General features: G+C 40.9%; 1 protein-coding gene across 3 annotated transcripts in view; it reads right to left on the bottom strand.

Moving 5' to 3' along the window:
• Positions 1-2,650: 2,650 nt before the first annotated feature.
• The window catches only part of sertad2b (SERTA domain containing 2b), a 42,930-nt gene continuing 32,523 nt past the window's right edge, over positions 2,651-13,057 (bottom strand). For all 3 annotated transcript variants that reach the window (XM_004554607.3, XM_076891926.1, XM_004554606.4), the window contains exon 2: positions 2,651-6,442. In XM_004554607.3, the coding sequence (XP_004554664.3) occupies positions 5,179-6,438 (1,260 nt within the window). In that variant the 5' untranslated portion in view covers positions 6,439-6,442 and the 3' untranslated portion in view covers positions 2,651-5,178. The remainder of the gene's footprint in view (positions 6,443-13,057) is intronic.

Here is a 13,057-nt window from a genome sequence, read left to right as displayed (position 1 = left end):
TCTGTTGGAAGATAAGAACTGTTAGGCTTGTTGCACTGCTGGTGTTTGACCACAAGGTGATCCCATTGGAGAGCAGTTGGTTTAGTAAAGACGCAGCTGCCCAAAGGTAAGCCATGAAAGTACGAATAAAGGGAGCGGCCTTGCTGCTGGAAAGGTTTTCATATTCATTTTCCTTAAACAGTTTATTGGCTTTTGTGTCTAATAAAGATGTTTATCTTTATTATTCTTGATGTTTGAGTAGCAATTGTAAGTATAAAAAACGTGTTAAAATTTCATTTGACCTTCTTTTTATTATAAAATATATTTTTAAACATGGTTTGTAATATCTTGGATCCACATATAAATCATTTGAAAGATTGTATCATATATGTAAAATCAGATAATGTCAGACATTGTTAGGCGCTCAATCAATTTTTGACCTTTATAGTCGATGATGTTTGCATGACTGTAATGTCTGATTAGTTTGTTTCAATGGGAATTGCTTACGTTGAATAGCGCTGTTTTCACTCCTTTATAATGACTAAACTGACAGCCTGTTGCTGTTTCAGATGGTGCAACAGCTTTCACACATTTTCTATGACTGTGAAAAAAATCTAAGTGAAATATAATGTTTTAGGAAAGCATGACAATAAAATCAGCGGAGCCTTCAGCTAATACATTCAAAGGAGAGAGAGGCAATATTCAGACGACACACGCAGAGGCAGTTCTCTGTTTCCCTGCCTCTGTCCTCACTGACCCCAGTGCTGCTGTTGCTAAGTTGAGTTAAACTTTGCATGTCTCCACCAATAGAGACAGACTGTCCCCCTTCCCCTCACAGCTGTGTGGCCTGAATAATGGAAATAACCACCGGCTTGTGGATCTGGAGTCATGGCTGTTTAACAGTGGCTAACATTGGCGCCCTGCCATTGTAAACCGCAGGGGGGAAGAAAACAGGGAAAGACACATACTTAGCTTCCTCTTGGAGATTGCTGAGCTGTCACCCAAGGACAAGCAAGAAAGAGCTGGTCCTTTTGGGAGGCACCGAGGCCCAAACCTGACCAAAAGCAGTAAAGGTTTACTATTTTAGTCATTATTATTATTATACTTATCCATAACCTTTATGGTCATTGTAAGGCGGTGTTGTGCTTCTGGATGAGGCAACTACCTCTTGTAGTGTTTAGTGTACCCAGATTGTTCAGATCTTCAACAATTTTAATAGCAAGGATACTCAACAGCCTCAAGAGACCTGGTTATTGAAGAAATTCAAGAAAACGAGTGGAAGTCGTCAATTCTGGAACTCTTTCTGGTCAAGCGGTCATGGCAGACAGCTGCCTCTCCCTGAGCCTGGTTCTGCCTGAGGTTTCTTCCTGTTAAACGGGGTTTTCTCCTTCCCACTGTTGTCAAGTTCTTGCTCATAGGGGTCATCTGATTGTTGATATTTTTCCTCAGTGTTATTGTAGGGTATTTACCTTACAATATAAAGTGCCTTGAGGTGACAGTGATTTGGTGCCATATAAATACATTTGATTTGCAATTTAATTAATTTTTTAAAGTTTGTTTCCAGAGCTTTCGGTTACACCTCATGGCCATCTTCTTCACAGGCACTGTGCATAACCCTCTCATCATGTGAGTCTTATTACACACATAAGTTGAACTTGTGGTAAAATTTCCCTCATCTTTTTTAACTAAGCCAAGAACCAGTTTATTAGTTGTATTCCACTTCTGCTTGTCATCACTCCACCTTTGACAGTGACTCATGTTCAATCATGTACATGTCAAAAAAACAAAGACAAGGAGACACAACAGACACCTGCTCTTTTTACAGTTTATTGTATATGTATATTTATATATATTTATATATATATATATACATACATACATATATATATAAATATAAAACTACAAAAGTAAGACTGTTTCAAATTCATAGACAGCTGTACTTTTATTTCATTTATTATGTATATATATATATGTGTGTATATATATATATATATATATATATATATATATATATATATATATATATATATACATATACATATACATATATATATGTATATATATATATATATATACATATATATATGTATATATATATATATGTATATATATATATATATACATATATATATATACATATATATATATGTATATATACATATATATATATATATATACATATATATATGTATATATACATATATATATGTATACATATATATATGTATATATACATATATATGTATATATACATATATATGTATATATACATATATATATGTATATATATATATATATATGTATATATACATATATATATATGTATATATATATATATATACATATATATATATATACATATATATATATATATGTATATATACATATATATATATATATATGTATATATACATATATATGTATATATTATCTACAGTCCACATTTGGATCCCAATACAGTGATCAGCTGATAGTTTCTCTCTGTGTGTTTGTGTTCTATTGCATAGAAAAAGGCACAGCTCTGAGGTCTGTGTAAAATACAGCCTTTGCAGAGGGACTCAGCCTCGACTGTGGTCAGTCCTTATCTGCGGTTAGAAATTGCCGCACGCTCGGACAGCGCTTAAACCGATTCGGTGACAAACACTGATCGAAAAAGACTCAGAACCTTGAATGTTGTTCATACTATGTACATTACTTTTGGCATCAGAGCATCTGACAGGCTTTGGAGACTTGACATCTGAAGGTTTGAGATGGGCTTTTTGAGTATTGCTGCATGAACTCTTCGCCTTCAACTGGAAAGTGATGAACAAGAGAGTACAAAAGATGTAAAAAGTTGTGGCCGCCACCCCAGAAATCAAAAAAACAAAAAACAATAACAATGCAACAAAACAAACATAAACAAGATAATATAATTACCTATGTATATAAAAAAAATGGCTTCCACCCCATAGTTCCACACTCGGATACATTCCTTTTTGAAGTACATTCCTACCACACATTCTGTACACACATTTACAATCCAAATGTTCACATAAAAAATAAATATATTTACAAAAAAAGGGGGAAAATCCATACGAATAAATAACTTCATTGACAATTTAAAAAAAGGAAAGAAAAACAAGCACTCCAAAATTTAAATATGGTGAAAGCAACAAGATACGGTCATCTAGAAATGGTATTAGTTGGTGCTGCCATGTGCTCGGCTCACACTCTGCTTCGGTTTAAAATGCCATTCTTTTACAAGCTAGTTGAAGTCAAATGTACCCTGGGAAGCTGATGATCTTCCACTGGAACACAATGTTCTCGAACGATACCGCGAGACCACCGCAAAGCTGTGCTGGCAAACACACGAGGGTTCAGGGGTTCTTACGGTGACTTGCTGAAAAACGCTTCCATAATCAAAATAGCCACCGGTGGCATTCCCCGGCCCTCTGGATCATTGCAGTGTCCAGAAACGCTTCTTCTGACAGATGCTGTATGATGAGAAAATACAGCACACAGCAGCTACAATGGTGACTAACATTAAAGCTGTGCTCTCTGGTGCCCCTTCTATACTTTCACTAGATGATTCTGTGTAATATGTACCTTGCAGTGATAAACCCACAGACAACTGTTACTCAGAATCACTTAACTGCCAGTTTTGTGTTTTAGTGCCATAAATATTCACTGGTGACCTCTGCTGGGTGGGGGTTGGAAGTGTTTTGAAACAACACTTTGCATGGTTGCAGTATCAGGTTAACACTGTGGTTTGGGTTTCCTACTTCACCCGCATTCTTATTATTTACGAGTCAGATTTAGACCTCCTGGCCCGTGAGCTTTTTGAGGCAATCTCAAAATTGTCCTGCAGAACCATGAGATTTTGCACTTTAGGGCTTCTATTCTAAGCACAAGTAAACATACTCAGGGTGTGTTTAATACTGTATGTCCTGCTACAATTTGCCAGTCACCTGTGTTGCTAAATCAGAGGGAACTAAACCTCACCCAAAAAATAATAGTCCTACTAACCGCCCACATTTTTCTTGTGTAATTCCAAGAGTTGCAGTGGTACCACAGTGAATTTCCCTGCAATGGGGTAACAGCTGTTTTGTTTTCAGGCCTGCGCAGCTAAATTTAACATGCGTGTAGTGAGCCCTAAGCCTCTGCTTAGGCTGCACTTTTCACATCATCTACATCCGACTGGGAGCCATGAGTCGGTGCTGCTGCTGCTTCTGCTGTTGCTTCCAATGTAAACACGCCGAGCTTTCCCCTGTGGGTGTAGCTCATTTGAATTCTGCTGCAAGTGAATCATGATAACCAGCTCCTATGACCGAACTCATGTAAAACAGCATCCAGCACAGTTATATGTGCTTGCTGATAAGGAGAAGTACAAAAAAGAGTTTACCAAGACATCGGCGAGGCGTCGCAGAGCCACTCCCAAACTGTAATCGTATAGCCAAGCTAATATGTCATCTAGCACACTGGTAAAACTACATATTCCTTTTTATGCTTGCTTTACAAATAAAACATAGCATCTGTAATAAGATAGAGATTAAATAATTACTATTTGATCATGAGAAATTACCTTACTTAACGATAGTTTCAATACAATAAATTAAACAAAAAACATTAAGGAGTGACCTCTCTAGGCTGTTAAAACGAAAAAAAAAAATACTGTTAAAACAGGAATTGAATAAGTGGTCATTTTGAAAGGCACTCATCTGCTAAAAGCCATAATTACAGTGTGTGTGTGTGTGTCTCATGTTTATGCTTGTATTTCTTTACCTGTGAGGAGTAAGTGTCCCCACAAGGGTAGATAGAGTTGTCCACAACAAGGACAATTTCATTGCTTCTATTTACAGTTACTCCTTAGGGTTAAGGCTTAGATTAAAGTTAAAGATTACAAAGAGGATTAGGTTTCGGGAATGAAGGAAGTCAAAGGAGGTCCTCACAAGTATAGAAATACAATTATATGTGTTTGTTTCCCGGTTACTTCTTTTCCATATTTGGAAAGGCGAGGACAGTGCATGCACAGTGTTGTGTAGTAGTAGTAGTAGTTGTCATAGTAGTACTAACTGACATCACCATCGATGTTTACAATTACCGACTTTTGAAGAGAGTTTAAAAAAAAAAATGTAAAAACAACAACCAGGAAAAAAAATCGATCCCACGTTTTCATTCCAGTCTGATTAAACTGTTTCTCATGGGGGGGGCATCCTTGAGTCAGGAGCCCACCAACACCTCCATGATGTGGTCCAATTCTGTCAGATCAATTTTGAAAGGCTGATTGGCTGAAACCTGGGGGGCAGGGCCGCTGTACGGTGCCCCCAATGATTTGAGTAGGTCGTCCGCCGTCACCACTGGCGACACTTTGGCGAGGCCGCCGGTGCTTGCTGTCCCACCCCCTGCTCCCCCTGCTGTCGTGCAAGGGTCAAAGTCATACATGGATGTGTCAATGTCGGCGAACAGGACATCATCCAACGCCAAGTCTGAGAGAAAGGGCGAGGGCGAGGAAGAGGACGGGGGACAAGAAGGAGAGGAGGAAATGTCTACCAGGCCACCTGGGGGCACTGCAGGAAGAGTGTCCATTGGCCGGAGCTCAGCACAGCGGCCTTCCACTAGGAAAACGGCAGCTGCCTCTGGTTTAGCACCCGTAGTCCTGCAGTCTCTGGGTGAGCCGGTGGGTGTAGGTGGGAGGGGTTGGGTGGTTGGTGTGGGAGCTGGGGAGGTAGTCATGGTCGTAGTATTAGCTGCTGCTGTCCTTGTTATGGCTGTAGGAGGACCCAACTCCATGTCACTCAGAGAGGAGGAAAAGACAGGCACAGGGACAGAGGGGGCCTGGCTCAGAGGTGCTGAAATGGGAGGCTGCACTGGGGGTGGTGACAGCGGAGGGGTGGGTGGAGATACCGCGCAAAAGGCTGAATCTCCACCATCCTCCTCCAGTAAAGAGGCAGGAGTGAGGCAGGCCTCCAAAGGGGCAGGACAGGCCTCCAGACGGCTGGGGCAGGCCTGGGATACCTGGCAGTTGGGAGGCACCATTGGGTGGGGTGAAGGCGGAGGAGCAATCGCTGGCATCAGCAGTGCAGAAGGCTGGGATACCTGTGTGCTCGTTGCCGCTGACAGAACGCCGAAAGATGGCGGCGCCTCACGGAAGCCTTCGTCCATGGGGTCGTCGGGTGGCGGTGAGGGCGGAAGGAGAAGTGGCCGCAGGGAGCCCTCTTGCTTGAGTTCGTCCTGGATGCGGCGGAGCATGTTGTTGATGAGGACGCGGCGCTCCAGGCTGGGTTCTCCCAGCGGCCGTTGGCTGTACAGCTTCATCAGAGAGATGTTAAAGATGGTCTGCCGCTGCAAGGTGTACGACACCTTCGAAAGACCTTCTGGAGTGACGCCTAGCCCCCCTCCCGCCACCGGCGCCTCCAGCGTTTTGCCTTCCAGCCCCTCTTCATCCTCGTCCAGCTTTCGCTTCGCACCTTTACCGAACATATATCTGAAAAACAAATAAGCAGAGACAGAGGAGAGATTATTGAAGATGCATATAGCTTTGCTAACATTAGGGTTTAGCTGTCTTATCGCTGGATGTTACTGACATCACACAAAACTGAGAGTAGAAAAAAATGTCTGTTTAGAGTTTAGACTTTGCCCATTTTAATGTGATGATCCAGCACTGTGAAAGCAAACATGACCGAAAAACAGGGAAAGCATAATAGGTCCACTTTATAAGCAACTGTGGTTTGGCCTACTCAACAATCACTGATTACACTGACCAGACACAAGTGTCAATTCTCTTTTCAGGTTATTGAACTTTTGTGACTATTCAACTTTTTCTTTTTCTTTTTAAAAAAAAAGTCATTAATAAACTATCACTCCTTAATAAATAGCTAGTTTTTCACAGTCCTAGTTACTTCCTCTCACTAGTGGACGTTTCCCTGCTCTGTAAGTAGAGTCATGTTCTGGTTTGTTCCCCACAATACACCTCAAAACAACTCTGATATTCTAAAAAAAAGAAAAGAAAAGAAAATTCTCATCTTGCAATTGAGGGATATATTCTTATGGTGAGCAAAATCCAGCATCCCAACTGGATTACAGTATAAAATGATCATCAAACCCAACTTCATCTCACTAAAACACTGACATACTCCACAGTGAAGTTTTCAGACTGAAGCATAGCAGCTTAACTGGCGTGATTCAAGAAGCTGCTTAAACGCAACGAGCTTACTGTGACAGGGGATTTTAAAAAAACACATATATTGAAACCATAAGCAGCTGCATTGGGAGCCTCACCACTGCACACTAAGGCCCAGCACACACACACACACACACACACACACACACACACACACACAAACAAGAAGTTATGTAATAGCAGCGCTCCCTGCTGTACCACAGGATCAGAGGCCAGATTTAAAGCCCACCCCCTCCACTCTCCCTCCTCGTGCCACATTAGAATAGCACACCGAGTTACTAAGTAGGACGTGGTGGGGGGACAGTAGGAGAAAAACGGCTGAGAGAGATTATTGCACGAAATTCCCTGAATAAACATATTAGCTTTAAGAGATACATGTATCTACTGAATTGTTTCTGTGCTGCAAGAAAGAAAGAAAGAAAGAAAGAAAGAAAGAAAGGCATTGCTGCAGTATGTTTGACTTTAATCCAGGCTGACAGGCTCAAGCAGCCAGCCGCTGTCTACACACATACACACTGCGCATGCGTCTCTTCATTCCTCACACACACACACACACACACACACACACACACACACACACACACACACACACACACACACAGGAAGCAGGAGCTGCAGGCCCAGTCACCACGACTGGTTGGTTGCCATGACAAACAGAGTCAGCTGGGAATTCACCCAAAGAGATGACAAAGAACTGGAGGGAAGGTGGGGGGTGTGGGGGGGATAGGTGGTGGTGTTGGTGGAGAAGGGGAGGGAGGGGGATGGGGGCGGAGCAGGAAGGAAGAGGAGGAAGACAAGGAGGAGGAGGGGAAAAAGTGAGAAGAGGAAGTAGAAGAGGAGGTGAGACTGCTCTGGTACGGTGGGAGGGAAATGAGCAACATTTTCTCCTCCCTCTAGCAAATCACTGCTGCTCGGTTGCTTTAGGGCCAGGCACTGAACCCCCAGTTGCATCATTATTGAGACCTTACAGATCTGTTGGTTCAGACTGTTGGGTGAACATACACAGGTTGTTGGTAACATTTCGCTGTTGTTACAGGATGTTAGGCTACATGCTATTGCTATTTATTGTGGCTATTTATTGTGGTTTAACCTGTTAAAAGTCTTAGTCTGACGACGAACATTTTCATATATATCTGGTTTTAAATAATTGCAGCTATGCACCCACCAAGGACAAAAACATAAAGAAAATTCTGTATCAAGCCTTGAAATCATAACTTCCCTACTTCTTTTTTTAGTATGGAGTGACTGCTGTGTGAAATTTGTTATAAATCCATTCAACTGGAGGGAAAAAAAGATGCACATTACAAAGCTTTATTAAATTGGACTCAACTGCAGTAAATAAGTTGATTCATCATTAATTAACTAAGTTGGTCCAACTCAAATGCTTTAAGTTGGAATAACAGAATTGTATAAAACGAAAATACAGCAATTTAATCACATTAAAAAATCCTTTCCCTAATTGTTTCATGTTGATTCAATTTTTTTGAGTGCACGTATGAAAACTATGAATTTCTCCACCTATAAACGATATCACATCTCCTCCATTCTTGTGACAGCCAGCTCTTCAAGTGTGGAGAATCAGAAGTATTAACATTTTATTTTGTATGAACTAGTCCTGGCTTATTCACTTATTCTCATCAAGCTGTTCCCCTCAAAAGCAAGACATCTGAAAACTGTAGGATTGTCTTTATTATTAAATTATAGTTTGTATATCATATATGTGGACAAAAATCTGAAAAACAGCAAAGAAAACAAACTACATTTTTACTTTTGTTTTAATGTTAGACTTCTTTGTTATATATGTCATAGTGACCTTGATAATAAAACAAAAACAAAAGCTGTTCACAAAAAAATTAAATGAGGACTTTTCTTGATCATGTTACGAAAAATAACATTGCTATTTAAAAATCCGGTGAGCTGTGGAGGACACACTGGATTAAAGGCTGGGCTGGTTGCTATAGTTTAGACAGCCATCATCAGATGAAAGAGAGACCACTAAGCACCCCACTGCTTCAGCCCCAGGTGAGAGAGAGTCCAGAGATAGCCAGCCTTGGAGGAAAAGCTTGCTCTATCTATCTGCATGGCACACTTTTCAGCAGTCTGAGTTTGGGCAGATGCTTCATTAGCTTCATGATGTGCATCAGGTGTTTTCAAGTAGTCTCTTAAACTCTGTCTGTTTTTTGTTAAATTATAATTATCCTCAAGATGTTAGGCTAAGCCTTGCTTGCTCTGTGCTGATAGAGAGAGGACCTCTAAGATTTCATCCGCTAGTTTGTGGTGTCTCAACTTGAGCATTTTCAGTGTTGCCATTTTTTTGAAACCGTGATGATTGAGTGTTAGTTGGGCCAGTTTTCCATAGACTTATTCAACAAAACTCTTTGAAACCAGAGGAGTTGCCCCCTGCTGGCCAATAGAAAGAATGCAGGATTAATGCACCACAGCATTGTCTTCACCTTTCAGTCCCAGAAGCTCCATCAATCTTTCCTAAACAGCCTTTGTGTGTCAACACTAATCCACAAAGAAATAGTTTGAAAAATCAACACATTTTTTTAAACTATGTGTTTCTTTACTGCAGTAAAGAAATTGTTGGGAGTTCATTCAAAAATGAATGACTGATTTTTAACATTTGTGTGTGTGTGTTAATTTAAAAAAGCAGCCTCTCCACCCACTGCAGCTGCTTGTGGATCTTCCAGGGAAATGGCGAATCAGAGAGTGTCAGAGAGAAACAGAAACAGAGAATCAAAGAGAGAGCAACAGAGATAGTTTCAAAGCATTTTGCGGGTGTGTGATTGAGAGCTGAAGCAGCTGCGCATGTCTGACTCACTGAGTCATGGTGGGGTGTTTAGGCTCACACACACACACACACATTCGCACACACTGAGTGCAGGGCTGACATACCAGAGGTGCCCCACCCCTTACATTCCACTTCATTATCCTCCTCTTCCCTTTCCTTCTACTCCACATCTTCTTCGCTCACTTTCTGGAATTTTACTTCTTCTCAGTCGTTCTTTTTCATCCGCCCTTCAGCATTTACATCACACCCTCCACCTCCCCGTTCCGACGGCTGTCAAAGTTCACAGGCCCAGCACCATCCTACTCTCTATGAGCCATGTCTAGATATGACCGCACGAGGGGAAGAAAAACAGGTCATAAATGAGTCGAAGTGATAAAGCATAGCCGTGGAGGAGTGCTACGCTCTAAAATGGAGCCGCGATCTTTATTCAAGGTCATTGTGATGACGTGAATCACTGTTAGCTGTCTTGCAAAGTAAGGTATTAAAACTACCTTTTTCCCATGAGGTAAACATAGTAAAAGGTATATTCCGACCTTCAAAGCAAAGAAGCTTTGAGTAGAAATACAACAAGCTGCAGTTCTGAAGGTCAAAAATAGAACTAATTTTCCCCTTGTACTCACTACATTACATTTGATACAGAGTTGCAAAACAAAATCAGTAGTTACAGAAGTAACAATACTCTGTGAAAGGTTACAACCATCATCATATCAGAGGCAGACGATACAAAGTAGACAAAACTTTACTCAAAGTCCAATATCTAAGTAAGGCAAACAAAAACTGTTTATTTATTGCGTTTAATCCTTTTCTCCTTGCCTTTGCAAAATATGCCAAACAAATCCAAATCAATACATAAACAATTACTCCTATCAGAGTCATCAGCTTCTTCCCCACAGCTGTCAGACTCCTGAACTCTGCCTCCTGACATCTGACCCACGTTAACTCATGGACTGAACATACACACACCCACAATGGACAACTGTACCCTCAAACACAATAATAACATGGACTGAACCACCACTCACAACCACCAGCACTTTATATAGCCTCTGTAGAAACTATCTACACCCTCACTTATCTTAACTGCACTACTGTATAGCTCTGTGTAAATAATCATTCTGTACATTCGATAATCTTTAATCCTACAACTGTTTACAACTTGCATAGTTCCCATTTCTGTATAGCTGTATATCCCAGATTCTGTAAAGTTATTTATTTCATATTCTGTATAGTTTTTCATATTTATATCCTGTTCATATCCTGTACATAGCTTGTACTCACTACAGCCTGTACATACTTATAGTTATAGAATATTCACAACATACTTCATACCGTGTACATTATAACATACCATAATAGACCCATTTCTGTAATATACTCACATATCTATATTATTGCTAATATATATTGTAATATATCTATATCACTAAAGCACTTCTGGATGGATGCAAACTGCATTTCGTTGCCCTGTACCTGTGCATGTGCAATGACAATAAAGTTGAATTCTATTCTATTCTATCAGATTCATGAGAAAAACATTTGTCAAAAGAAGCATTTCTTTGGTGTTGCCTGCAGCGTAAAATATCACCAAATATCCTGATACAAAACCAAGAGCTAACCACACACTGGGCTGGCCCCCTGAATGTCTTTGGGCTCGTCTACTTCATAAAGGAAGGATTTACTGCAACTGATAGAACCACGCTACAATCAAATAGCACCTTAACGTGAAATTTACAATCTGATAGGTGCTTGCAGCTAAGCGTGTGATAAAGATATGATTACATTAAAAGCTGACAAAGCTTTCAGAAAAGTGGCCTTTCTAGTAAAACAATCACATGAAGCGAAGAGGAAAAGATGACCGATAAGAAGGGATGACTTTGCATGAACAAATAAAGAGCATGGTGTGAATCGAATCCCAAAATCACAGTAAAGGACCATGTAGAGCTTTTTTTACATGCAGAGGTGAGCTCTGCTGTGTGGAAGTGCATGTTAGCCTGTAAACGCACAGACGTGCGGGCTGTGCATGGTACTCCGAGAGCTGACTGTAGTGAGTGTGTGTTGTGCAGTAGTGCAGTGCTAGTGGATGGACTCTGCAGTGATATTATGATCCTGTAACCGGATACGCTGGTTTCCATGCCTCAGCTGCGCATCCACCCCTCCCACCCCCTCACCTCCACATCGGGCTATTTCAGGTTCTCTAGATGCACAAAGTGCAAACACTCCACTACACTCCTGCAGGTCGAGCAAGAAAGCAGTCAAAGTTGGACGCGTGTTCGACAGCAGTCTGCAGGCATGACTGCGCCATCCCGTTCTTCCTCACTGTAATGCACCCAGCTCTGCACATGAGGACAACGCTGTCCAACTCACTCCTCTGTGTCTCCCTCTTTTTTCCTCTCTCACTCACACTCACACACAAACACACACACACACACACACACACACACACACACACACACACACACACACACACACACACACACACAATGCAGAACTAGTAAACACATTCCAGACAAAACCCAGAGGAAGAGATGGTGTAGTTCTGGCCTGACCAGACTGACTACACTCACCAGCTTCTACACTTCCACACACAACTTAAGATACAATTACACTATGACGATACAAGCTACTACAGCTGATACTGCTCCTGCTCTGTCTACTACTGTAAGAATACCGGTTTTCTGACATATTTGAGTGCTTGCACACATGCGCTGAGGCGTGCCCCAATTACTCATAAGCATCGACAATCATTGAAAATCCTTATCAACGCCTTGCTGCCTTTTCTTCTCCCTTAAATGTTCTCTTTTTCATTGACCTCTAATAAAAGAAGAAAACACACGTATGTCATTCCCCAAAAGACTTTTCATTAAGCAAGCCAAGGTTCACCTTGCACATGTGGTTTAAAAAGAAGATGTGGAGAAGGTGAAAAAAGGTTGATTACAGAAGCGAAGGCCATTCCATTTGTGATTTCACCTCCAGCAAATTCAAGTGCAATTGTGCAGTGTAATTTTATCATAATATTTTGAATAAGAGGTCAGTTGTGGCCCAACAAATTCCATTTATACAAGACATCCTTAATCTGGAAAACACTTTTATTTTCAAATCCCTGGGAAAAAAATGTTCCTGAGTGC

This window comes from Maylandia zebra, linkage group LG13 (assembly GCF_041146795.1).
Source record: "Maylandia zebra isolate NMK-2024a linkage group LG13, Mzebra_GT3a, whole genome shotgun sequence".
Taxonomy (NCBI): Eukaryota; Metazoa; Chordata; class Actinopteri; order Cichliformes; family Cichlidae; genus Maylandia; species Maylandia zebra.
Note: the sequence above shows the minus strand (reverse complement) of the source record. Positions and strands in the feature narration are given on the sequence as shown.